This window comes from Hyalella azteca, unplaced genomic scaffold, assembly GCF_000764305.2.
Source record: "Hyalella azteca isolate HAZT.00-mixed unplaced genomic scaffold, Hazt_2.0.2 contig11040, whole genome shotgun sequence".
In the NCBI taxonomy this organism is placed as follows: domain Eukaryota; kingdom Metazoa; phylum Arthropoda; class Malacostraca; order Amphipoda; family Hyalellidae; genus Hyalella; species Hyalella azteca.
In genome coordinates, this window is record NW_025941052.1 from 177,044 (window position 1) to 198,836 (window position 21,793).

Here is a 21,793-nt window from a genome sequence, read left to right on the forward strand (position 1 = left end):
CTCCCGGACTAAGTGGACATTTGGAGGCCAGCGTGATACCTTATAATGATTAGTTTGAATCGCGGACTTACGGATAAAAGAAACTCTTTGAAGTTGAGTAATTTAGAGACACCATATCCAAACAATTAACTTTCTCTTCTGAGTAAATTTGACGAAAATCTGATTTGTGATAGGAAAAAGTAAGAAGATATCAAAAGTAAGAAGATATCACAAAATTGAATCTACGGTGGTAACCGTTTCTGCTCATACGCAAACAGATGTCGGTAAAAATGGTATATCTCCCAAAGCAATGAACGTAGCACGATGAGCATTGGTACACATATTCATCAATACCTAACGGTGATGTTTAGCTTGTGAATTTTTTTAATTTCGCCTTCATTCGAGAGTTATATGGCGATACGATCCGAAAATCGCAGCGAACACATTTCTTTTAAACCACTAAACAGATTTGAACGAAACTTTGAATATACAAACCTAATATCTTAACAGTGATGTTTAGCTCGTGACAATTCTTTAAATTTTGCCTTCGTTCGCGAGTTTATTTTTCCATTTTTCCCTCATTTAAACAGCAATGCGTCCTTCTTAAATTTGCAGTGAACAAGAAATTTATTTTAAACTACTGTACAGATTTGAATTAAACTTTGTATATTGTTACCTGACCTCGCAACGGTGGTGTTTAGCTCGTGATATTTTTTTCGATTTTGCTTTCGGCTATGCGTATGCAGCTCTTGGTCAATGCAAATTTAAAAATCGGCCTCAGAAATGCTGGTCGTTTCTTCGTATATCCGTATAACTTGCGAACGAAGGCAAAATCGATAAAACTGTCACGAGCTAAACATCGCCGATGGGAGGTTAGGTATTCATATACAAAATTTCATTAAAATATGTTTAGTATTCCAGAAGAAACTTCTGTTCACTGCGAATTTAATCATGTTTAACTCACGAATGAGGGTGAAATTAAAAAAAAACTCGCAAACGAAGGAAAATTTAATAAATTTTCACAAGCTAAGCATCACCGTTGGATAGTTGGAATGCATATTCATTTCAAAATTTTATTCGAATCTGTTCAGTACTTTGGAAGAAATGTCTGGTTCACTGCGAATTTCGGCACGCATCGCCATATAACTCGCGAATGAATGCGAAATATAAAAAATTTTCACGAGCTAAACATTACAGTTAGGTCCTAATGAATCCGTGTACCAAGTTTCATCAAGCTACGTTCATTACTCAGGGAGATATATTCCTTGTTCATTGAGTTAAGGAGACCGGCCGCAAGTTCGGCCGTTAATTTGTCCGAGACGTCTTTTTCTGTGGATCATAGATTGTTCGACAACGTTCACTTTGCCCGTAACTTGTCACATCCCAAAGAAGCACCCATTTAGCTTCAGTGTTTTCTCTCTTTCTCTCATATGTGATGAATAATAACATAAAACGTCAGTTCGGAGAGATACACGTCAAGCCTTCTTGACATATGTTGCTAAACTTAGGCTTCGAACCTAACCAAACCCCGATCAGAAGGAACTGCTTGAACAACTTGAATCAAAGTTCAGATGACACACCGAATCGACACTTCTCCGATCTGCATATCGATCTCTCCTTTCTTTTTATCTTTTAACTGGAGGCCACAGATTACTCAGATTTTGGATTGTGATCGACCACCACTAAAGTTCGAGCAAAGATAATAAAGAAAATTTGCTATTCAACAGCTAACTGATAACAACAGTGGATGAATATGTCATAAATAGGGTTAAACGCTTTTTATGAAGAAAAGATAACGTCAGCAGAGTGCAAAGTTGGTTGGTGTCAGCAAGGTTGGAGCACCCAGCACGTTCGGCTCCAATTAGTCAAAGTTTGAAACTGATCCAAACGAAGAATTTATATGTCATTGAAAACGCTATGATTTAAATTGACGGTTCTGCCATCAAGTCAGTTTTTGTAAAGAAAGATTCCATCCCTTTAGAAGGGCGTTTTTTTTGCAAGAAGTAGCAGGAGAGAATCAAGCGGAAAGGCACGGAAAATCAGATCAATCACTTCCAAGCTGCCAAGACAGCACCAACTGCTCACGGTCAGTCAGAGGAGATGGAGGACTAGTAATTAGTAGGAATGATGTCCAGAGATCAAGGCCTGTAAATAATGTAGGAAGTAACCGCATACATCAAAGTAAAAGTGCACAACAAGTTTTAAAATATTTTTACACGAACTCGGATTCCGTTTTGAACAAAAAAAGTGAACTGATAAAGGGGAGCGTCTGGGTCCCAGAAAAACTTTTTTATTTACTGACGGTGACGGATCACTTTGAAACTTGGTACACATATGTAAAATATAAATCTAAGACTTTTTGTTCGTATAAATTTTTCGAGAAAAATGAAAGAAACGCGAAATTCTTAGAAAACGGCATAAAGGGGGTACTGTAGAAAACTATCTCCTCCTAGGATTTTCAAGCTACATCATCGAGACGCATATCATTCGATGCGTAAGGACCATATCTATCGATTCGTCGTAGCTTTTCTAATTTGAATTTTTGCGGGTGTGGGGCATTTTTTGTAAAATTTCGGAAAATTTTTCGATTTCCCCCTTTTTTCAAAATATTTTCAAAACAATAACGAAATAAAAAAAGGCTGCGACCAATCTCTAGATCTTTTATTTGCGAATCGAATGGTATATTTCTCATTGCTGTAGCTTCAGAACTGTGGGAGGAGATAGTTTTCCAGTGACAATAAATAAGTGTCATTTAGTAGAGCCCGACAAAGTCACGGGCGCCTCGAAATCGGCATTCAAGGTTGCAGGGATGCAAGACCAGACGATACTGGAGCTAAATCTCTGTCAAGCATGGTGGACACGACAGAGCGATAACCATCTCTCACGAGTCACGACTGTTGAAAGGTGACTGGAGCGGAGAGTGTGAAGACTAGCTATTTAAGGTGTACTGAGGTATTTACTCCCTATGTTGAATGTAAATGAAATCCACCAACCCTTGCCCTTTCGCGATCTGTCGTGAAGGCATAAATCAACGTACAGAGATGGTTTTGGTACCGTTGGATAGGTCAGAATGTCAGCTTTAAAGATGAGACTAAAAACCGGAAAAGCCAAAAGTGTCGATTTTGGACCCAGATGCTCCCCTTAAGTGTGATCGCAAACGAGTGTATAGACATTATTTGTATTACAGAAACACACATTTAGATAAATGCAATACAAGCATGTGCGAAAATGGAAGAGGAAGATGAACTGTTTCCGCAACTTGCTTATTTTGAGTGAAGGGGAAGAAGTGCCACACTGTTATAGAAAAAAGTGTAAATGCAATCCAACACAGGAAAAGAAAAATATCAAACAGGAAATATCAAATATCAACACAGGAAAAGAAAATATCAAACAAAGGGAAAAAATATAACGTGTTCAATTTAGCTAATTATTCGTCAAACCAGATAAATGCACTATAAAAATATTTTTAAAAATTACTTCTATTTATCTAAAAAACGTTTCTGACGAATAGTCCCATCAAACTTGGGAGTATTAATCTGTTATTGAGCAATAGAATTTCTGGTATATTTCTGGTATTTTGAGCAGGCAATCTGGTATTCTCGTCGTGAAAAAAATGGCAACACCAGGTGGAAGTCTAGTAGCTATTTCAAACTATCGTCAGTCTCGAAAAGATCCGGTCAAATGACACGATTTTAGATCTTCTGCGAACAAGTCACGAAAAGTTCAAGAATCTGCAACAGGCCACATCATGCCTATTCTTCAGCGCCGAAATCACTATGTTGTGTTATTTTAAGACGCTTTACTGAAAATCAGAATGAAATCTAAACTGAGACACGACTCAATCAAGCATATCAAAGAGCAGCACTGAACATCACACAAGTTATGACATGAATTCACTGAACATCACACAAGTTATGACATGAATTGTTGATTTTAGCACAGATCGTGTGCGGTCGTCAAAGAGTTATATTCATGCTCATGTAATAATTGAACTCGGGGAATTGCAGACATTTGTTGCACCTTAATGGAAATAAGGAGAGATTTTTAAAGGTCCTTTGGGAGCCCATCTTAAAGTGCAGTCTCGCCTAATTAGTAGTTGTGTTTCAAGCTCTGAATGAACTCAACCGGCTACTCCAGAGCTCAAAAACTACTATCATAATTCACAGCGATGCCATCAAGGATTTTATAGACAAGTTAACATAACATAATGATATCGGCGCTGAAATGTAGGCCTGATGTGGCCTGTCGCCGATTCTTTTCCTTTTCGTGCCTTGTTCATAGATCTAAACTCGTGTCATTTGACCGGATCTTTTCATGACTGGCGATAGTTTGAAGTAGCTACTAGACTTCCACCGGGTTCGATAAGGAGCTAGGCATTTCAAATCGTTCAACGTAGATACCTCTACTCTCGGGAAGCCAGTTTAGAAGAAAAATGTAGGCATTCGTCGGAGAAGAACACGTTGCATGTGTTGAGCTGCATCAAGAGATCATGAAAGTTTTGTTGATCCTCCAGGAAATTTTTAGACACACTAAAATGGAGATTGACTACCTTTTTTCAAATAAAAAATTTTCGCTAATGCTTTCACTCTCTCTTTACCCAATACGCAGCAGTGGAATTACACTGTTGGTACACATATGGCCCAATACGCGGGGAACGTGTTAAATCACATAAAAACGGTGCAATCAATATAGGGCGATGCAGGAAAACAACTGTTCAGCAGTTCTAGTTTCTGGACTCGTTTATACTTTCTACGAAATCAGGAAATGTGCTCCTATGGCTACTATTCTTTTTTTATCCATGATCGTCTGTGAAATTGATTTCTCGATCTTTGCGATGACGAAAGTCTCATGTTCGAAACGTGTTTGTGCTGAAACTGACACGGTATGTTTCTTTGAGTCAAACCAACTTGTAGCCAAGAAGCAGGGGCAAATTCTTCTCATTATAAGACTTAGTAAAATCAATAGTTGTTAATAAACATGGTAAAGGCTGATAACGATCAATTGCCATTTGTTATTAATTTTCTGTTGTGATTAGTATGCAAATTTATCTGTGCTGACGAAAACACGTTATCAGTAGACGTTTTCGTGCAGGGTGGCCCAGTGGTTACAGTTCAGAGTAACAGGGGCCGGATTATCAAAACATCGCTAAGTCAGGAGTGGAGCAGAGAGGCGCGGGTTCGATCCCAGCTCTGTGCGCCAGTTCTGGTCAGAATCGGCAAGGAGGCCGGGCGGTTAAGCTCAGCAGAATTGTGGCAGTGAGTTGCGAGTTCGAGACCGCAAAATGCTTTGAATGTTCTGCGATGTTAAGAATCGGCGACAGGCCTACGGCCTAATAAACGCTGAAACAGCTAACTAATGTAGTCAAGCGGAAAGGGGTCACGTAGCGAAAAAGTTGGGGAACCACTGGAGGCATCAACTGGAACTGACATTTATGTTGAGTGGTGAAATCATTAGGCATTACCAAGCAGTGAGAATTGAATACAAATATTTAGTTTTTACTTAGTACATTGAATTCATCCCCCCACAAATAAAAAAAATTAAATTTCTCGTGGGCTTCAAGACAGCAGTAAAATGACTTGAGATCCATATGTTAAACGTTAGTTAGAACTTATTTTTAAGCGTCATCCTCATTGTAATTGCGAGTTCGAGTTCTTAATCAGCAAACGCATTTCTTCACCTGAACCGCACACAAGGAAAAGTTTTATAGGCGTTGCGGCTCGGCTGCTTATGACGCCGAGACGCAAACTCACAACGCAAAAGTTGCCTCTTAAGTCCAACTGCTTGACGTCATAATCAATTTCGAATGATATACATGACTCATGGTCATGGCTTTGAAATATAAAAATCATTCGAGGTGTTAAATCGACAAGAAATTACATGTTCAAAAATTTACATAGAGGCCATTTCAACAAGCATGGTTAGTGAAACAGAAGTAAGCATTTTTTTTTATTAAAGTATCACAAGCTCCATCAGTTGAGCAATGGATAGCCTTAACCAGCTAGGAGCAACTCAGTTGCATTAACCTGATCAACGCCACAAGCGACAGCCTGCCAGCACAGTTAAAAATGAAGGGACACGAGAGAAAAATTTGTCCGAATCGTCAACCAATGAATTTCAAATGCTTCTAATTACAGTGACATTAGTACAATTTAGTAGAAACTTGAAATGATTTACATGATTTTGCCGCAAAATTTCAAAATCATTATTCAACAAAAATACAAAATTATAATAAAGAACTAACATTAGATACGAATTGAAGAATTAGAAGAGCCTGAGCAGAATTTTTACTTCAAGCATATCAGTCACTGATGACCGGCGTGTGAGAAGCCTGTTATAATACACCCAAAGCTCACGACCCTAAGATATTTATTTATAGTACAGTCCTAATGAGATCGTAAAGAATAATAAAGTAGCCCGTGTCCGAAACGAAAAAAAAATACTTTAGACGAAGTGCGACTCATCACAATTACAACAACATTGAATATCAAACAATTGCAAAAGATTTGGCAGAATATTGTAACGTTACTGAGAGGAAATATTTATTGCGATCAACACAAACATTCGAGCTGGACGCAATTTCTTTGCACTGTCGACGACGCAACGATATTAAAATATGATACAATCAACCAAGTGGCAAAACCTTGTAAGAACATTAGAGACCATACAATTCCAAGAGTCAACACATTTCAGTCGTCTGCATAAACTAGGGCATAATTTATTCATTTTTCCATTGTGCGAAGACAGAAAGTAACCACCGTGATCCTTTCATGCTTCAAATTGCCAGAGCCAGAAGCTAGAGTCCCTACAGCTTTATATAGCCTTACGATAGCGTTATTGCTAGTAGTCCCGCACCCCAAACTACTCATAAGTCATACGAAATTTCAGCAGCTGAAACTTCATGACAGTGTTATTGCTACGAGTCCCGCACTCTAATCGTCCTCAAAAGCCGTCCGACATCTCCGTAGGAAATTCTCTTGCCATTCGCTAGTGACAGGCTCTTGCACAGTGTAATGGCGATGCAGACTGGGGTGGTGGCGTGGTCAACCGTCAGGTTTGAAGGACGTGTTTTAAAAGGCAAGAATGCTAGTTCGTGTCAAGAGTTCATCGAGCGAAAGATATTAAGAATAAGTCACATGCAAAGTTCACTGATAGAAATTTGTTTGTAGTAACATTGAAAAATGAATTAAAACAATTTATCGGGTAAATATAATAATCAACCACCAAAGTAATTGACTATTCTTCAATAAATTTTAAGGGTACAACACGCAGGAAGGTAATTTAATTCTTGTCAGCATCACCAAACGGTTAAAAGGATACAGAAAAAAAACTTGATTATTTCCGGCAAAAGAAGAATTTGGAATTCGTGAGAGCCTGAGACGCGGTCAGTAGTTAGGCTTATTGCACCAATTCCGTTCCTGCCCCACTAGCGGATTAAATAGCAGCGATAAATACCAGCGTCCTGAACTGCCGGCACGTGCGCTAACCGAGAACTGATGCGTAAAGCTTGACTCTAAGTCCTATTCCAAATTAATCGTCATCGATGCTCCACTCATCGAAAGGCCTAGCAACTAAGCTAGCCGTTCATAGACGAAGAATTGAACGTCTACCAAGAGATGAAACTATATTACCAGTCAGAACGAAACACGTCCGCTTGGTGGGGATTATAACTGCTCTTTGATGTTACAGATCTAATCGCAAAAGGGCCAAATATAAGAATAAGGAACGTAAAAGTTAAATAAAAATATTCCGAACGACAATTAATAAAAGTAAGCTAATCTATAAGTAGAGTTGTGCCTGATTATTAGTACTTGCCTTCAGGTCGCTGCTCGTTCGCCTAAACAGCTAAGCATGAAGATGCACACAATATAAAATAGAAAAATCTCAAAAACCGAGTTTTGGCTTTACTTACTAGTCGTTTACAGCTCCAATTCATATATTCAAAGTAGGGCCCTTCAATTAGACGAGTTTAGTTAGGAATAAAGTAATTCTTATTCAGAACTTCTTTAGAGTTTAGTTTCTCCCATAACTTCAGTATACCAGAAGCCCACCAACAACGGCATCTACCTCGGGTCGCCTGCCGAAGACCACCACAGCCCTGGATGTAATGGACCATCATGATTCCTGCCTTCCGGAACGTAGCCTTCAACACGTAGCCGTCCGTATCTAGGCCGTGGGTCGAACCAGCCCTCGGTCGAACGGCCACTTGTCGAAGGACGATAAATTTTGGAATAGAACTATGCTGTCTGAAACCTAACCTCAGATGCGGTGAACGTAAAATTACGTAATTTAACGATGCCCGGAAGTCAGATTCGATCCGCGGCCTGGTCGTGCACGGCTGATTGGTGAATGTCCGGAGAGATCCAAGGCGTTCGATTCAGGGCTTATTGGTGCACAAAATTTGTGGTGCACGGCTGCGCTCCCATCTACCTCAACGCGCCAAGTGAATGCCCCCAAAAATATTAAGACAGCATCATCAAGGTATTAATATATCACACTTATAAAATATAGTCCACTTGTTAGTAATTTCACGCCAGCTTCCTCAAACTCAAACAAACTTTTATCAATAACGGTTACTCAAATTCACTTTTTCACAATATCCTGAACCAATACCTCGAAAAAAAAATCAGACAAAAAAAAGGGAGACCTAACAACTGATGCAAGAAAACACCGAACTCCCGCAAGTCCATCAAGTTTACAATCAAAATAAATATTCCTCCGCATACAAAACTGATGAACGAATCCTCAAGCATATAATCAGGAACAACGCCAAATGTGCAAACGACAAACACCGGTAACATCTGATAATTTACCACAAACGCCCATAAGCCTGAAAACAAAGAGCAACACAGCTCAAAAATTACAAAACCCTTGAGCAAACAATGGCGCATACAAATACATTGCTAAAGGTGCTTCAGCTTAAACACGGGGACAGTGCAGGTGGCAAGTAGATCCGGCAAACATCCGCCGTTTTGTGACTATCCGGCAAGTAAGCCTGTACACTAGGACAGTATAAGGCGCCGAAAAACTGCAGATATCTTCTCGTTCGCGCCCGCCAGCGCGTCGTTCGAAACCGTCGAGTGAGGTCTGTGAAAATGGATAGTGGGATCACTTTCAACAACTCGGGTCTGTACGTTGTTTTCACACTCTTTATTCTAGCCTTTAAAAATGCAACGTCAGGAAAAACTTAACCCCAACTAATAAGGTCTCGTTTCAGTTTCAAAATACTCGTTTATCTCTTCAGTTTGTTGAGGTAAGCATCATGGCAAACATTCCACATTATTTCATATTTTTTGGAATATCTCAAAGGACAATTGAATATCGTCTGAACTCCAATTAGTTGAGTTCTTCTTAGAACCATTCTCGTTCAAACAAGCCATGATTCACTTGACCCAAGATGCGTCACAAGAGCGGCATAGAAGCCTTCACCACGGCTGAATCGGCCCAACTGGCCGCCTCTCAGGCCGCCAAAGCAAACATGGGTGCTCCTCCCAGCCGCGTCTCGGCACATGCCACTGAAGCGGGTCGCCTGCTGAAGACCACCACTGCCCTAAATGTAATGGACCATCATGATTCCTGCCTTCCGGAACGTAGCCTACAACACATCTGGACAATCATATTGGCAGCCAAAAGCCACCATACAGAACAAATCAATTGAATTAAGACTAATCAGCCCTCAAGAGAAACAGCCGGCGATCGAATGGTCTAGCATCGTCCGCCGTACCGCGAAAAAATTCTGCACCACTCAGACGTAGCGCGCCGGAGCCTTGCAGCGGGTGTGATATCCGCACGATGCACGGCAGGTTTTATGCAAGGCAGGAAGAGGACAAAGCCGACTGGTCGCAGGCTGTTGCTCGCAAGTTCCAGTTCGAGCGGTGGTCAGGGTATGAAGTGATGCTTCGAAGCAACGTTCAGTGGTGGACGCCATTCGACTCTAGGCTATTCGAACTCGTGTCTTTGTGGTGTAGAGCTCAAAATATTCAAAGCAGAATGATGTCAAGGGTCGGCTACAGATAGCAAGTTCCAGTCACGGCTGATTAGTGGATGTCCGGAGAGATCCAAGGCGTATTGGTGCACAAAATTAGTGGTGCACGGCTGCGATCCCACTGAAGCAGCTGAACCCCTCTATACACGAGGTCAGTAGCGTGGACAGATCAAGCGGCGGATGAACTGGCGGCCAGTACTGTCCACGTGGCTGGGTGTGCAAGACCCACAACGTTTCGTATATTTGCGTGACTTCTACAACCATATCAGAAGACTCACAATGCAAATAGTTTTGCGAGACTCAAGAACTCGTGCAATGGACAACCACAACACCAAATTAACCCGAGAAGAACAGGGACAGAAAAAGAAATCCTCCGTCATGAACCAGACTTCAACAGACTACAAATAATGGAAGCATTCCTAATTCAGAGCAAAAATCCGCACCTAAATAACAAATCAACTGGATTTCAACTCAGTCTGAAACTTCAGAACTAGAACGACTGGACTCAGGACTGTACAGTGTACAAAAACCTTACTCATACTTCTTTCACTAGTTCAATTAGTCTCCTCCCTGCAGCCATCCTGGAAGCACCTCGTCTACTGAGCTGCTTGATTCTTATACCTGAAGATGCGAAAAACTGAGCGAAAGACTTCGCTGGATTTATAAACCTTTCATTTTTAGAAATTTTTAGAATAATTGACCCTACTATTGTACCCATTAATAGTCGGCTAAAGAAACTTAACTATAAAGAAGTTCTGAATAAAAATTAATTACTTTAAATAAGCTGGTCCAAATTTAGCATATAAAAACTTAGGAGGCACAGCCGTGGGCCGAAAATGTAACAATAAATTAGTTTTAGAGCTCAACCTCACGATGCAATACAAGTACGATAACAGCGCGCTAACCCATTAATGCCGAGCGGTTCCATTTGGAACCAGAGGGAAAAATGGATTCATATTAAAATTGAATGATCAAATAAATATACAAGTGTATGCATAGGTTTGATATACACCTTGTACTTAATTGTTCTGGCAACATTTGGTTCTGCTTCGCCGACTACTCCCTGTTCAGTTAACATTCCAAGATTATAAGAACCGGGTGTCAGGCAGGACGGCTTGATATCATTGCGGAGAAAGGTGAGTAATTTGTTCTAAAAATATATTAGTTATGAGTCAGATGTAGAATTTTATCGATAAAGTGAGTAATTTTAATGCTGTATATGGTTTTACGTGTTACCATATTTCTAAAGTCATTTAGATCGTGAAATATTTAGCCCGGTTCCTAATGGAACCAAGCCATAATTTTTCACATACGACGAAAAATGAATATTTAAACATATTTTTCATCTATTACCGTCACAAGTGCTAATAGTATCACAAGAAAACGAAGAAAATTTCAGAAAATAGTTCTCGGCATTAATGGGCTAATTGCTTAAAGTATACTTGCTCATAAGCAAGTAGTTCAGCATCCAACCTCACCTACTCACGTTGTCTCGTCCGATCGGGTTGGTTTTAACCCTTTAAAAGACAAGGGGGGCCATGCTGGGTTCCCAGAGAGTAATTTTCGATTGTGTCCAAACAGTAACAGCTTATTTACTCTTGATTTTTCTGGGCAGGGTGACCTAGTGGTTACAGTTCAGAGTACCGATATTGGAGCAGTGAATGGCCGGTTAAATCCCAGCTACCTACGACAGTTCTCGTCTGATCGGCGAAGTGACCAAGGGGTAGAACCTAGCAAAAATGGAGCAGTAAGTTGCGTGCACGAGCCCGCAACAAGTTGTGAATGTTCAGTGATATTAGGAATCAGCGACAGGTCTAATGACCTAGCCAAAGTTGACCCCGCTATGTGTATAGCATTTTTTTTGTCCATTAATATACATTTACTTTCCCTAAAAATTGTTGCTAGAACAGTTAAAATTAAAGATATGCTTGAATGGTTCTACGCAAAAAAGATACGAGGTTCTAGCGTTGGATAAACGATACATGGCATGTGCTCTTCCTAGTATAACAAGCAGCTTCGATTTTTTTTTTCGAAATTTGAGCTCTAAATTACAGTAAACGATCCATGATGGCATTACTCGTTATCCTAAACGAACATCGGACAAGAAGAATTGAGGAAAATGAAAGCGAAGGGATGGGGGTTAAAGTAGGAAAGTAGTTCAAACTCCTTCAAAATTGTAGTCACTGTAAATTGCAAGCATACAAAATTTAGTCAGAATACAGTGAAAAATTTTACCTAATACTGGTTCCTAAATTATCCAATACTTAATAAATTAAAAGATATTAGAAACGGTGAAGGAAGAATGAGTATAGATGTCTCAAAGGGAACATCCAGCGAGTTGTGAACGTGACATGAGCTGACTGGATCCGCACGCAAGCTATTCAGTTAAGAAAGACTCGTGACCAAATCAGCACAGGACTTGGATAATTTGCTGCGGCATCAACAGAGAGCTGATACCAGGATCGGCTCATTCAAATGTTGCCCAAGCATGGTTCGCTGTACAGCAGATTTCATAATCTCAAAATGCCTCTCCAAAATCTGGACTGTGTCCTTTAAGGACTTGTTCTTCTCTTCAAGTTGGGCGATTTCGTTCTGCAGTAAAGACACCATCCTCCTGCGCCGCTCTCGGTACTGCTTCGACCGCTGGTTGTCAAGCACCCTGTGGCGCACCCGCCGATCTTCTTCACTCATGCTCTCATATTCCGCCTTCGCCAGCCGCAAGCGCCGCTTCGAGTCCAAGCCCATGTTCGATACTATAACAGTGCCGCCAAGCCTGCTTCCTGACGTCATCGAATTTGGCTTAGTGCTGTTTAGCCTTGGAGGCATCGCAGAATTCTTACTCACTACATGCACGTAACGAGCAGAGGACTGCAACGCAAGACCTTGACCACATTCGATCAAAGTTGGAGACGTCTCGCAATCGTCGACGTGACCAGTTGGCATCTCTTGGTGGACGAGATTAACTCCATTTTCCAAATATACTCTGTCACCAAGAACATTACTGTTCAAAATAATTCCTTCGGGTTGGAAACTGTCACTCACTTCATACTTGATGACTTTTGATTCCTCTTCCATACCGTCACGGCTTTCCGTCAGAAACTCAATGGCAGGACCAGACAGTCTGTACTCATTTAAACTAATTTTTTCATCAACTGAGTTACTGGAGTTGGTATCACTAAAGCTGGACGGAGATGACCTGGAACTGTAAAAGGTCTCCGAAGTTTGCGGGTCATTCTCAATGATGTAAGTTACGGCATCAGCCAGTTGCAACAAGTTCATTTTCGGAGGCAAGCCTGCTTCTCCGGGAGTGCAATATCCATCCACAGACGTAGCGTCATACAATTGTTCTATTGACAATGGACGTTCTTTTTTAATGAAGAGACTCGTTTGCGTATCAGACTCCACCGACGACCGTCTTGTTGCCATTGACAGGTCCAGAGGCATGCATTCTTGAGGACGCGGGCCATCATCGGACAAACTGCGCTGAATTTCAGTCCGTATTCCCACATGATTCTCGGAAAACAAGTTAGCCTGACTTGCTGATACAGGACGACGTTCAGTATCGATTGCCGGATAGTCTAAAACTTGATCGTCGGTACATTCAGTTTTGACACGACTAACAATCTCGTAGCTTTCGTTACGCCTGCAGCGTTCACGAAGGCTAGAAGAACCACTATCCACTTTTTTCTCGAAGCAGATAATATGCGGCCTAACAACACCGGCGTGGTCGCTCCAAACATCTGACACACGATCAGCAGATCGACTGCCTCCTTCAATTATCTTGTTATTTTTTACCAGGCCAAAACCCCGATCAGTTTCACAATGAGTCACGGCATAAACCAACTGCTCTTCACAGGCCAGATCGTTTGGACGGATTTCTACTCTATTCGATGGGAAGTATTTCTTACTAAAATATCGCGGTGGTGCCGAAACCTCAATGGTGGAACTAGACGAAACCAGATATTCATGAACATCAGAGGAGTGCGCCGACTTCTCCTGCCACACAAGAGGAGAACTCGCGGCTTTTTGCAGTGCTGAGTGGCTTCTAAAGGAATCCGTTGAGTGAGATCGCTCACCCACCAGAGCTTTATAGAGCGCACTGTTTTCATTAGTCTTGTTCATCTGAAAAAGTAGGACTAAATTAATACATGCACAAATTGGCCAAAAAGGACCCTTCTTAATTTCACATACGTACCATGCGGTCATTTGGTCATCACTCTCTTGACCTTGAATGAAACAACTGCCAAACCGACTGTCTTGTGTCAACCCTAAATGACTTGCAATTTCAAACAGAAATCTTAATTGACTCAATATTACTTATGAATTAGCAATAATCCTATCTTAATGTGTCCGCTCAGTTCGATTGCTGAACCTGTTAGTGAAGAAAGGTGCTGCTCTGTGTGATGCATCTTCACCAGCCAAAGTGCGGGGTATGATTGTATTGGTAGCATTTTTTGTTAGTTAGGTGAAGCCAGATAAAGCTCTTGGGAAAGACAGATTTAACAACAACGTATTAATGTATATTTAATCTAAACCATCATAAAAACGAGATTTTTTTTTCAAGAGTAACGTATCATGAGACAGTAGTATTTATTACGAGAAGAACAAATGATAAATTCCTGCATATTTAGTTGCATCATCCATGAGAAGATATGACAACTGAAGAGCAAAGGTTAGCAAGATACACTAAAGCCAACTTAAATGCTGCCAACATGCCAAGGGAGCCATGCTGGGTTCCCAGCGAATAATTTTTGATTGTATCCTAACAGTAACAGTAACCAGGTAACTACAACGCTCTGCTCTTATTAGGAGAGAATAAGTAGCGATAGCCGAGTCAGCAACCACAACAAAAGATAAGGAAATGGATATTTATTATAAGAAGAAACAAACTGACTGCTAATTGATATCCTCCTTAATTTCAGGATTTGAAATGTATAATTTGAAAAAAAAGTTTAAAGATTCAAATCTGATCAATAGCTAGGTTGAAGTGAAGGCAAATAAAATCTATAATGAATGAAAGAATCTAAGTTTATGGCTAACCAGCACATTAACTCAACTCAATACAAGTTAATTTTAACTCAATATTATCAACTAAAATTTTTTCATAAAAATATTATTTTTGGGCATGCTTGAGCCATTTTTGTGAACTCTGCACCAGCTTAACCACTTCCAAGAATTTTTTGCTTCTTCACACTAATTATTTTATTTTAGTGCTATATATTTTTGACTGTATGGTTATGAAAACAGTTTTTTATTATTTCCTATTCCCAGTTTTGTGGTGGACTTTCTATTTTGAAAATACCTTTCTTGGCAGCAAAAATGAGTCAATTGGTTTTCCAACAAACCATTTTTTCTTACTTTAACTGTAAAATTTTCTAAAAAAATCAAGATAAAAGAAATGAAAACATATTTTATGTTTAGTTTTTATTACAATTGTTACCAAATATCCAGAAATAATTTAATATGCATAAAATATGAAATCTGGATGCAAACAACACTCTTCAAAAAACAATAGCTGTTGGAGCAAGTCAAGTCACAAAATCATTCAACTATCATCTTTCACAAATTGAATGGCTTACAAAGGCCTAAAATTAACAAGTATAAACGGATGTAGCAGGTCTTTGAAGGCAAAATTTGAAATGAGCTAACTTTTCAACTAAAAAAAATGTTTTATGAAAACATGAGTAAACATTTCTGCTGGAGAATGGTTAATACTAGAAGTATGATAAACAAGAAAATGAAGGTTCAAGTTTACCACAAAGACAATAGTATTCACAGGCCGGCAGGGTGGCAGTATTTATGAAAAGTGAAGCAGGGCTATGAAGTATGGTGGAACTTTAAATATTTCTTGTATCATTAATGGGTTTGCCAGAGACCTTAAGAAGGTTAGTCAAATTTTGGCCGCGAAAAATGCATCTGTTCTGACAATATATGATGCCACACTTTAAACTAGAAAGTGGAATAATAGCCTCACACCCACCATTAAGCCAAGGCAAGATGATGGTACTTCCAACAGTTCCACACTCTGAAAAACAGAATACAATACATTAATAAAGAACACCAACTTTAAAAGTTTGGCCTAAAATACAAGCAATGAATTACATATTTTGAACGCTTAAATAGCATTACTAGATGCAGTCTGGCAGTTAAAACCCTCGACTTATTACCATGTTAGTCTTGGATGATTGCAAATGCACAAGCTCACTGCAAATGCCAGGCATGACATTTGTTTGGGCTGTGTGCTCTTTATGGGGCTTCTCAAATAAGAAAACAAGGAACTTGTGGATACAACTTAATTAATGAATGATGCATTTTTCCAACATGACTATACCAATGATCTATTTCTGTGAGAATTGAATCAAGTGGTACTCAAGTCTCTAATTATTATCATGTAACATAATCCATACAGAAAGCAGTCATTATGATTTCTCTTGATAATAACTCTGAGTAATGCTTGAAGTCTCTCAAACAAGTGAGGTAACTGCAAGTTCATGATTTCGTTAGGAAAAAATTTACACTGAACAGTTTTATTATTTTGGAACACTAAGTAAAATGCTGGCAGTTTAGCCCCCTCCCCTCCTCCATCAAACAAGCACAATTAGAAATTTTAGAATAAACAAAAATGACACAAAAATTCACAATAATACTATATGTTTTCAAAGTACATTCTGATTTCACTTTATCATCATTGGAATGGCGCTGCCCCACCAGATTCTTTGCCAGATGCTTCATTGCCATTGGTTAATCCACTTGACAGTCCTAAATAAGCTCTTTGTACATACTTTGCCAGTGCAGGTGTCACTAGATGGACAATATGGCTCATTTAAGGCTCCTATTGGAAAAATTATGCATTTTACTGAAATTTTCTGGCTCCAAAATCCTTCATTCCAAGTGAATTTACTATCTATAAATCTGATGTCTCCTTTTCTTGTTAATTCAAATTCTTGCAGCTTGGTATCAGAATTTTACTCCAAGAATAATGATTCATATATTCAAGATCTATCTAGCCTGGTAACTTGATCAGTTCCAAAATATTTGATAAATACAAACAAAAGGCTAAAATATCTTTGTATTTTTTAACAATAAACAATATAATATGTGCACTTGTTTATCTGCACATGGTGATTCATGGAAACTTCCTGTTTTGGATTTGGCACCCAGCAGCCAGATGTTATAGGAAAAGGGTGGGGAGTATTTCATATGAAAGGCAAGGTCATGAAGTTTTGTATCCTGCCTAGTCAGTTACCACTGTGCATTGGACAAGTGAGCAGCATGCACTTTCTGTTGAGGCCTACTTTTCTCCATTCCACTGTCACAAGCATTCAGTACTTGGTTCCATATTTATATTTCAGTTTGGTTTCCTGATCAGAAATTGAATGTTTTGTGAATGAACATGTTTAGGGCAAATCATCAATCAATTGTTCAAAATGGCTGTCCAAGGACCCTCATTTGAAGAATAACATACATCAAGCCACTGCCAACATACCTGTCAATAAGCTTCATCAAGTTTAATTGAACTTCAAAAATTGACTAACTGAATGCATTGACCATGGGGCTATCATTCCTTCAATTTAATCTTTAAAACCGATAAAAAAATTCAGGTAATGTCATTTCAATAAAATTTATACCATAATGATATCTTTAATAAAAAAATTTTTATTGAGCTTTCAAATCAGAAAGTTTTCATGAATCACCCTGTCCATGTAACCCATGAATTCCATGCTGCTTGGTGGTCTTGATGTAATAATAAAGGTTCCAGACATGGTGGATCAATGTTTTCATTGATGTCATCATGGTTGCAGTTGGAATGGAATTCTGGAAGTGGTAGTACATATCTTAAACTTTAATCCAGCTGGCCAGTACCAATTGCTTGATTGAAAAAGTAAACTACTAAGCTGAGATCAAATTCCAGCCCTGAAATCCAGCCTTATAAATTATGGTGGGTGGGTGGACACCATAGTGGGTAACTAAGGACATGCATCAATGCACAGAATGATATAGATCTACTCTGTGAGCTGCAAATAAAGCTTTTCCACCATTTTTTGAGGCACAAGTCACAAGATTCATGCCCAATGAATTACCTCCCGTCCAATTGTTAACACATGCACCATCTAACCACCTTATTCCTAATTGATTGGAAACCTGTCACTTTGGAGCAGAGATTTCAGTAATAAGCAGGAAAATTTCAATATTATTGATGTGCAAGTGGTTTAGCTATCTAACTACAATTAACCTCATTCACACAAAATCCCATCAAATGGGGTAATGAGGGACTATTTTTTTTTCATTGACTATTTTTTAGTACGAGACATTCCATAAAAAAGTTTAGGCTCACTTTAAAGGTATTTTCAATTGATATTGTATGACATCTCTGAAAAAAATTCCATAAGGTATTCGCAAGATGCCATAGGCAAAAACGTGTCCCAAATTACCCCTGGGAACGGGGTAATCTGGGAGACTTGAAATAAAACTTAATTTATAATGTTTGAATCATGCAGAGGGTACTCATCCATTACTAACAGTACTCTGAAGTCCTCCTCTATATTTATAGATGTAGAATAAATGATGTTTTCTGTGATTTGCACTTGTTTTTCTGTTATTGATAATATTCCCATATTTATTTATCATTAACTATTTATCCCATTCTATATCTGCCTAACACTCTTAAGGGGGGCGTCTACCCTCCAGAAAAACTTCCACATTTACTAACGGATCTTTCAGTAACTTCTTTCTGTAAAGCAGATTTTGTTTGTATGATTTTTCGGAAAAATTAATAGAAAACGTGAAATTCATAGAAAATGGACAAAAAGGGGGTGCATTAAAATCTATCTCCTCCTACAGTTTTCAAGCTTATATCTCCTCCTACAGTTTTCAAGCTACAGCATTGAAAGATATACCATTCGATTTGTAAAGACTGATACCAATCGAGTAATAAGCCAGATTTTTTATTTTTGCCTTAGTTTTTTTACACACATTTTTCTGTTTTCTTCAGATTCTCCCCCCTCCCTCCCCCCCCCATTTTGAATAGATACAGAGCACAAGTATGTGGGACAAGACAGGCAAAGAGACACAGAAAAAGTGTCATGCATGCCTCACCTTGCGTCCAGGTTGTAGATTTTCCCCCCTTCCCCCCCAATTTGAATCCAAACTATGCACAAATCTAAAAAAAGGCTTCATTACTCGATAGGTGTGGTCTTTACAAATCGAATGGTATATGTCGCATTGCTGTAGCTTCAAAACTGTAGGAGGAGATAGGTTTGCCGTGAAAATAAGTGTGAATGTTCAGGAGAGCGCGACAAAGTCCTGCGCGCATTGCAATAGGCACTCAATGTAGCAAGGATACAAAACTAAACCTTACTGGAGCTTGATTCCAGTCCAGGATGGTGGGAGCAACTGCATGCACACCTCCTCATACGACGCCAGGCGGGTAACTAAGGTGCACCTCAAGACACTATTTAAAGTGCTGGCATTGAATTTCCTCCTATTCTATTTGTTAAAGAACTCCATCACCCCCCTCCCTTTCATGATCTGCCGTGAGCGCATAAATCAACGTACAGAGATGGGAATGGTACCGTTGGATAGGGCAATATGTCAGCTTTAAGATGAGACTTAAAACCGGAAAAGCCAAATCCAAAAACTTTAGGGAAGACGCCCTCCTTACCCCCTCCCCCAAAAAAAATTCCATGCCATTGACAACAACCTTGTGCACTGCAAGCTTCATATCAGCTGCTTTATAGAATTTCCTCTGTAACCTTATGGTACTGGGCTTGTAATTTTGCATCATTTTAATTGGTACAAGCGAATTGATTCACTATAATGAAAAAAAATATATTGTAAAAAGCATAACTGTAACAGAAAGGAACATTTTAGTGACAACCATCACATTTTTTGGAGGAATAAATCATAGTTTTGATTAATTACTTTTCATTCTATCATTCCTATGTTACCCAGTGCACAATTCTATATATGACACTCTATGCACAATTTGGCGATGCCCAATGATGCATAAATTGCATTAATTTTTCTGTCAAGTGAAACTTTTTCACTGAGAGAAGTAAACTTAATCAAAATTCTTTGTCATTAACCAATTTTTTTGTTGTCCATAGCCTTTGCAAACCAAAGTTCTACTGTAAATGCATTTTTAGGGGTGTCCCATAACCTGTATTACTCCAGGGGGATGTCCTGTAATATCCTGTCTTGTGGAAACAGCCAACATCTTGTTTTGGATTGAGGTGCATAAATTCCGTCAATAATGTTTTAAAGCCAAGAACTGTCTGCAATTTTTTCAAGTGAAATTTTCAAGTATGACAAATTTTTTTTACTACAGACTTTGGCAGAAGTACTTTTTTAAAACATATAATTTTTATATATTTTTTTCATGAATTTTTTAGAGCTAGTAAATGCATGATTTCTTAACTTCCTTTTTGCTACATAGCCACCACACTCAGGATGATGCATGTTTTCGGTGAATTTTCCCGCACATTTTCACTTTTTTTAAGCTATTAAAGTGCGTACAGTTGGCGCAATGTAATGAAAATAAATTCTCTTTGCGCACGTGTTCGCGCAATCCCGGCCATCAATTCTACGTCGCGCTGCCGCGCACGAGCAGTTTGTGGAGGAACAGACGTAATACTCACATTACTCAGTACAGTATGCCTTGAATTATCTTACCATAATATATGATTTTTCTTGATACGGAAATTTGGTGAATGAGAAATCTAGAACTTTATTTTAGAAGAAATTTTTTCCAAAGTCATATGGCAACACTGATCACTGAACACCATCTGTTTACATTTCGTATATATAATAGCCGCAGCCGCAGTTTATGATTACCGTACGTTCCGTATCCGACAAGGCGGACAAGCAGAAGAGTCAGAAGTAATCCGGACATGTCTTACATTTTATTATTGTCAGTTCGACTCGTGTAGTCAATTATACTGTCAATATACTCGCGTATATTGTCAACTAAAATAGTAAACTATTTTAGCTTTCTAAAGTACGGCGCACGGCGCATTTTTTTACCAGCATAGTACGGCGCACCGCGCAGGTCGTAAAAATGACAAAATAAATTCCCGCGCACCTGGCACATCTTCCTGACCATGGCATAGCCATAGGTATGAAAAATGTTGAAGTTTCCACCACTATTGTTAATTTTGCAATATTTTAATTATTTTGGAGCTATAAAATTTTTACAACATGATGGAGAACAGTCCCGATTTACCCTACCCATCTCTTATTACACTATTAGACATCTGACCATCTGACAGTACCAAGTGTAATTTGCTGCAAAATTATAAAAAAGTTCAATAGTTTCTATTTTCAAGATATACCTAATTATATTTTTAATTTCATTGGAATAAGTATAAATGAGTTTTTACATGAAAAATATCATTTACACTTCTGAAATGTGAGTCACAAATTGAAAATTATGTGACTCAACTTCTCACATTGCATGTGAACAAAAAGTTTCCGGGTCATTTGTCAACAAAATATCAATTATTATATTTATTCCCACAAGAAAGCGCTGAGCAACACATGCGTGTTTGATACTTGATAAAATCTACTTCCACAAATCGATGCGCCAGCTAAGCGGTGTATGTTATGTGGGATGGGAACAAAGTTTTCAGACTTCAGTAACGAGTTCATCATCATGATCATGCGCTAATGGTCGGAGAGGATTTATTTTTCCCATTTACAGATTACATAAATATAAATCAAGTTTAATATTCAAGGGCAATTTGGAAAATTACTGAAGAAAACTTCTAACACCCCGGCTATACACGACCTTGATGAGTAGCCAGCACCCGGTTTGAGGAAAGGTGAATCAACTCT

General features: G+C 39.0%; 1 protein-coding gene across 1 annotated transcript; it reads right to left on the reverse strand.

Annotated features, from left to right (window-relative positions):
* Positions 1-11,839: 11,839 nt before the first annotated feature.
* Positions 11,840-21,765, reverse strand: LOC108678532. Its single transcript, XM_047882687.1, has 3 exons — positions 21,747-21,765; positions 15,942-15,986; positions 11,840-14,083 (listed from the first exon to the last, which is right to left on the reverse strand). The coding sequence occupies exons 2-3, from the start codon at positions 15,942-15,944 to the stop codon at positions 12,401-12,403; spliced, it is 1,686 nt and encodes a 561-aa protein (XP_047738643.1). The 5' UTR covers positions 15,945-15,986; positions 21,747-21,765; the 3' UTR covers positions 11,840-12,400.
* Between the last annotated feature and the right edge of the window lie 28 nt (positions 21,766-21,793).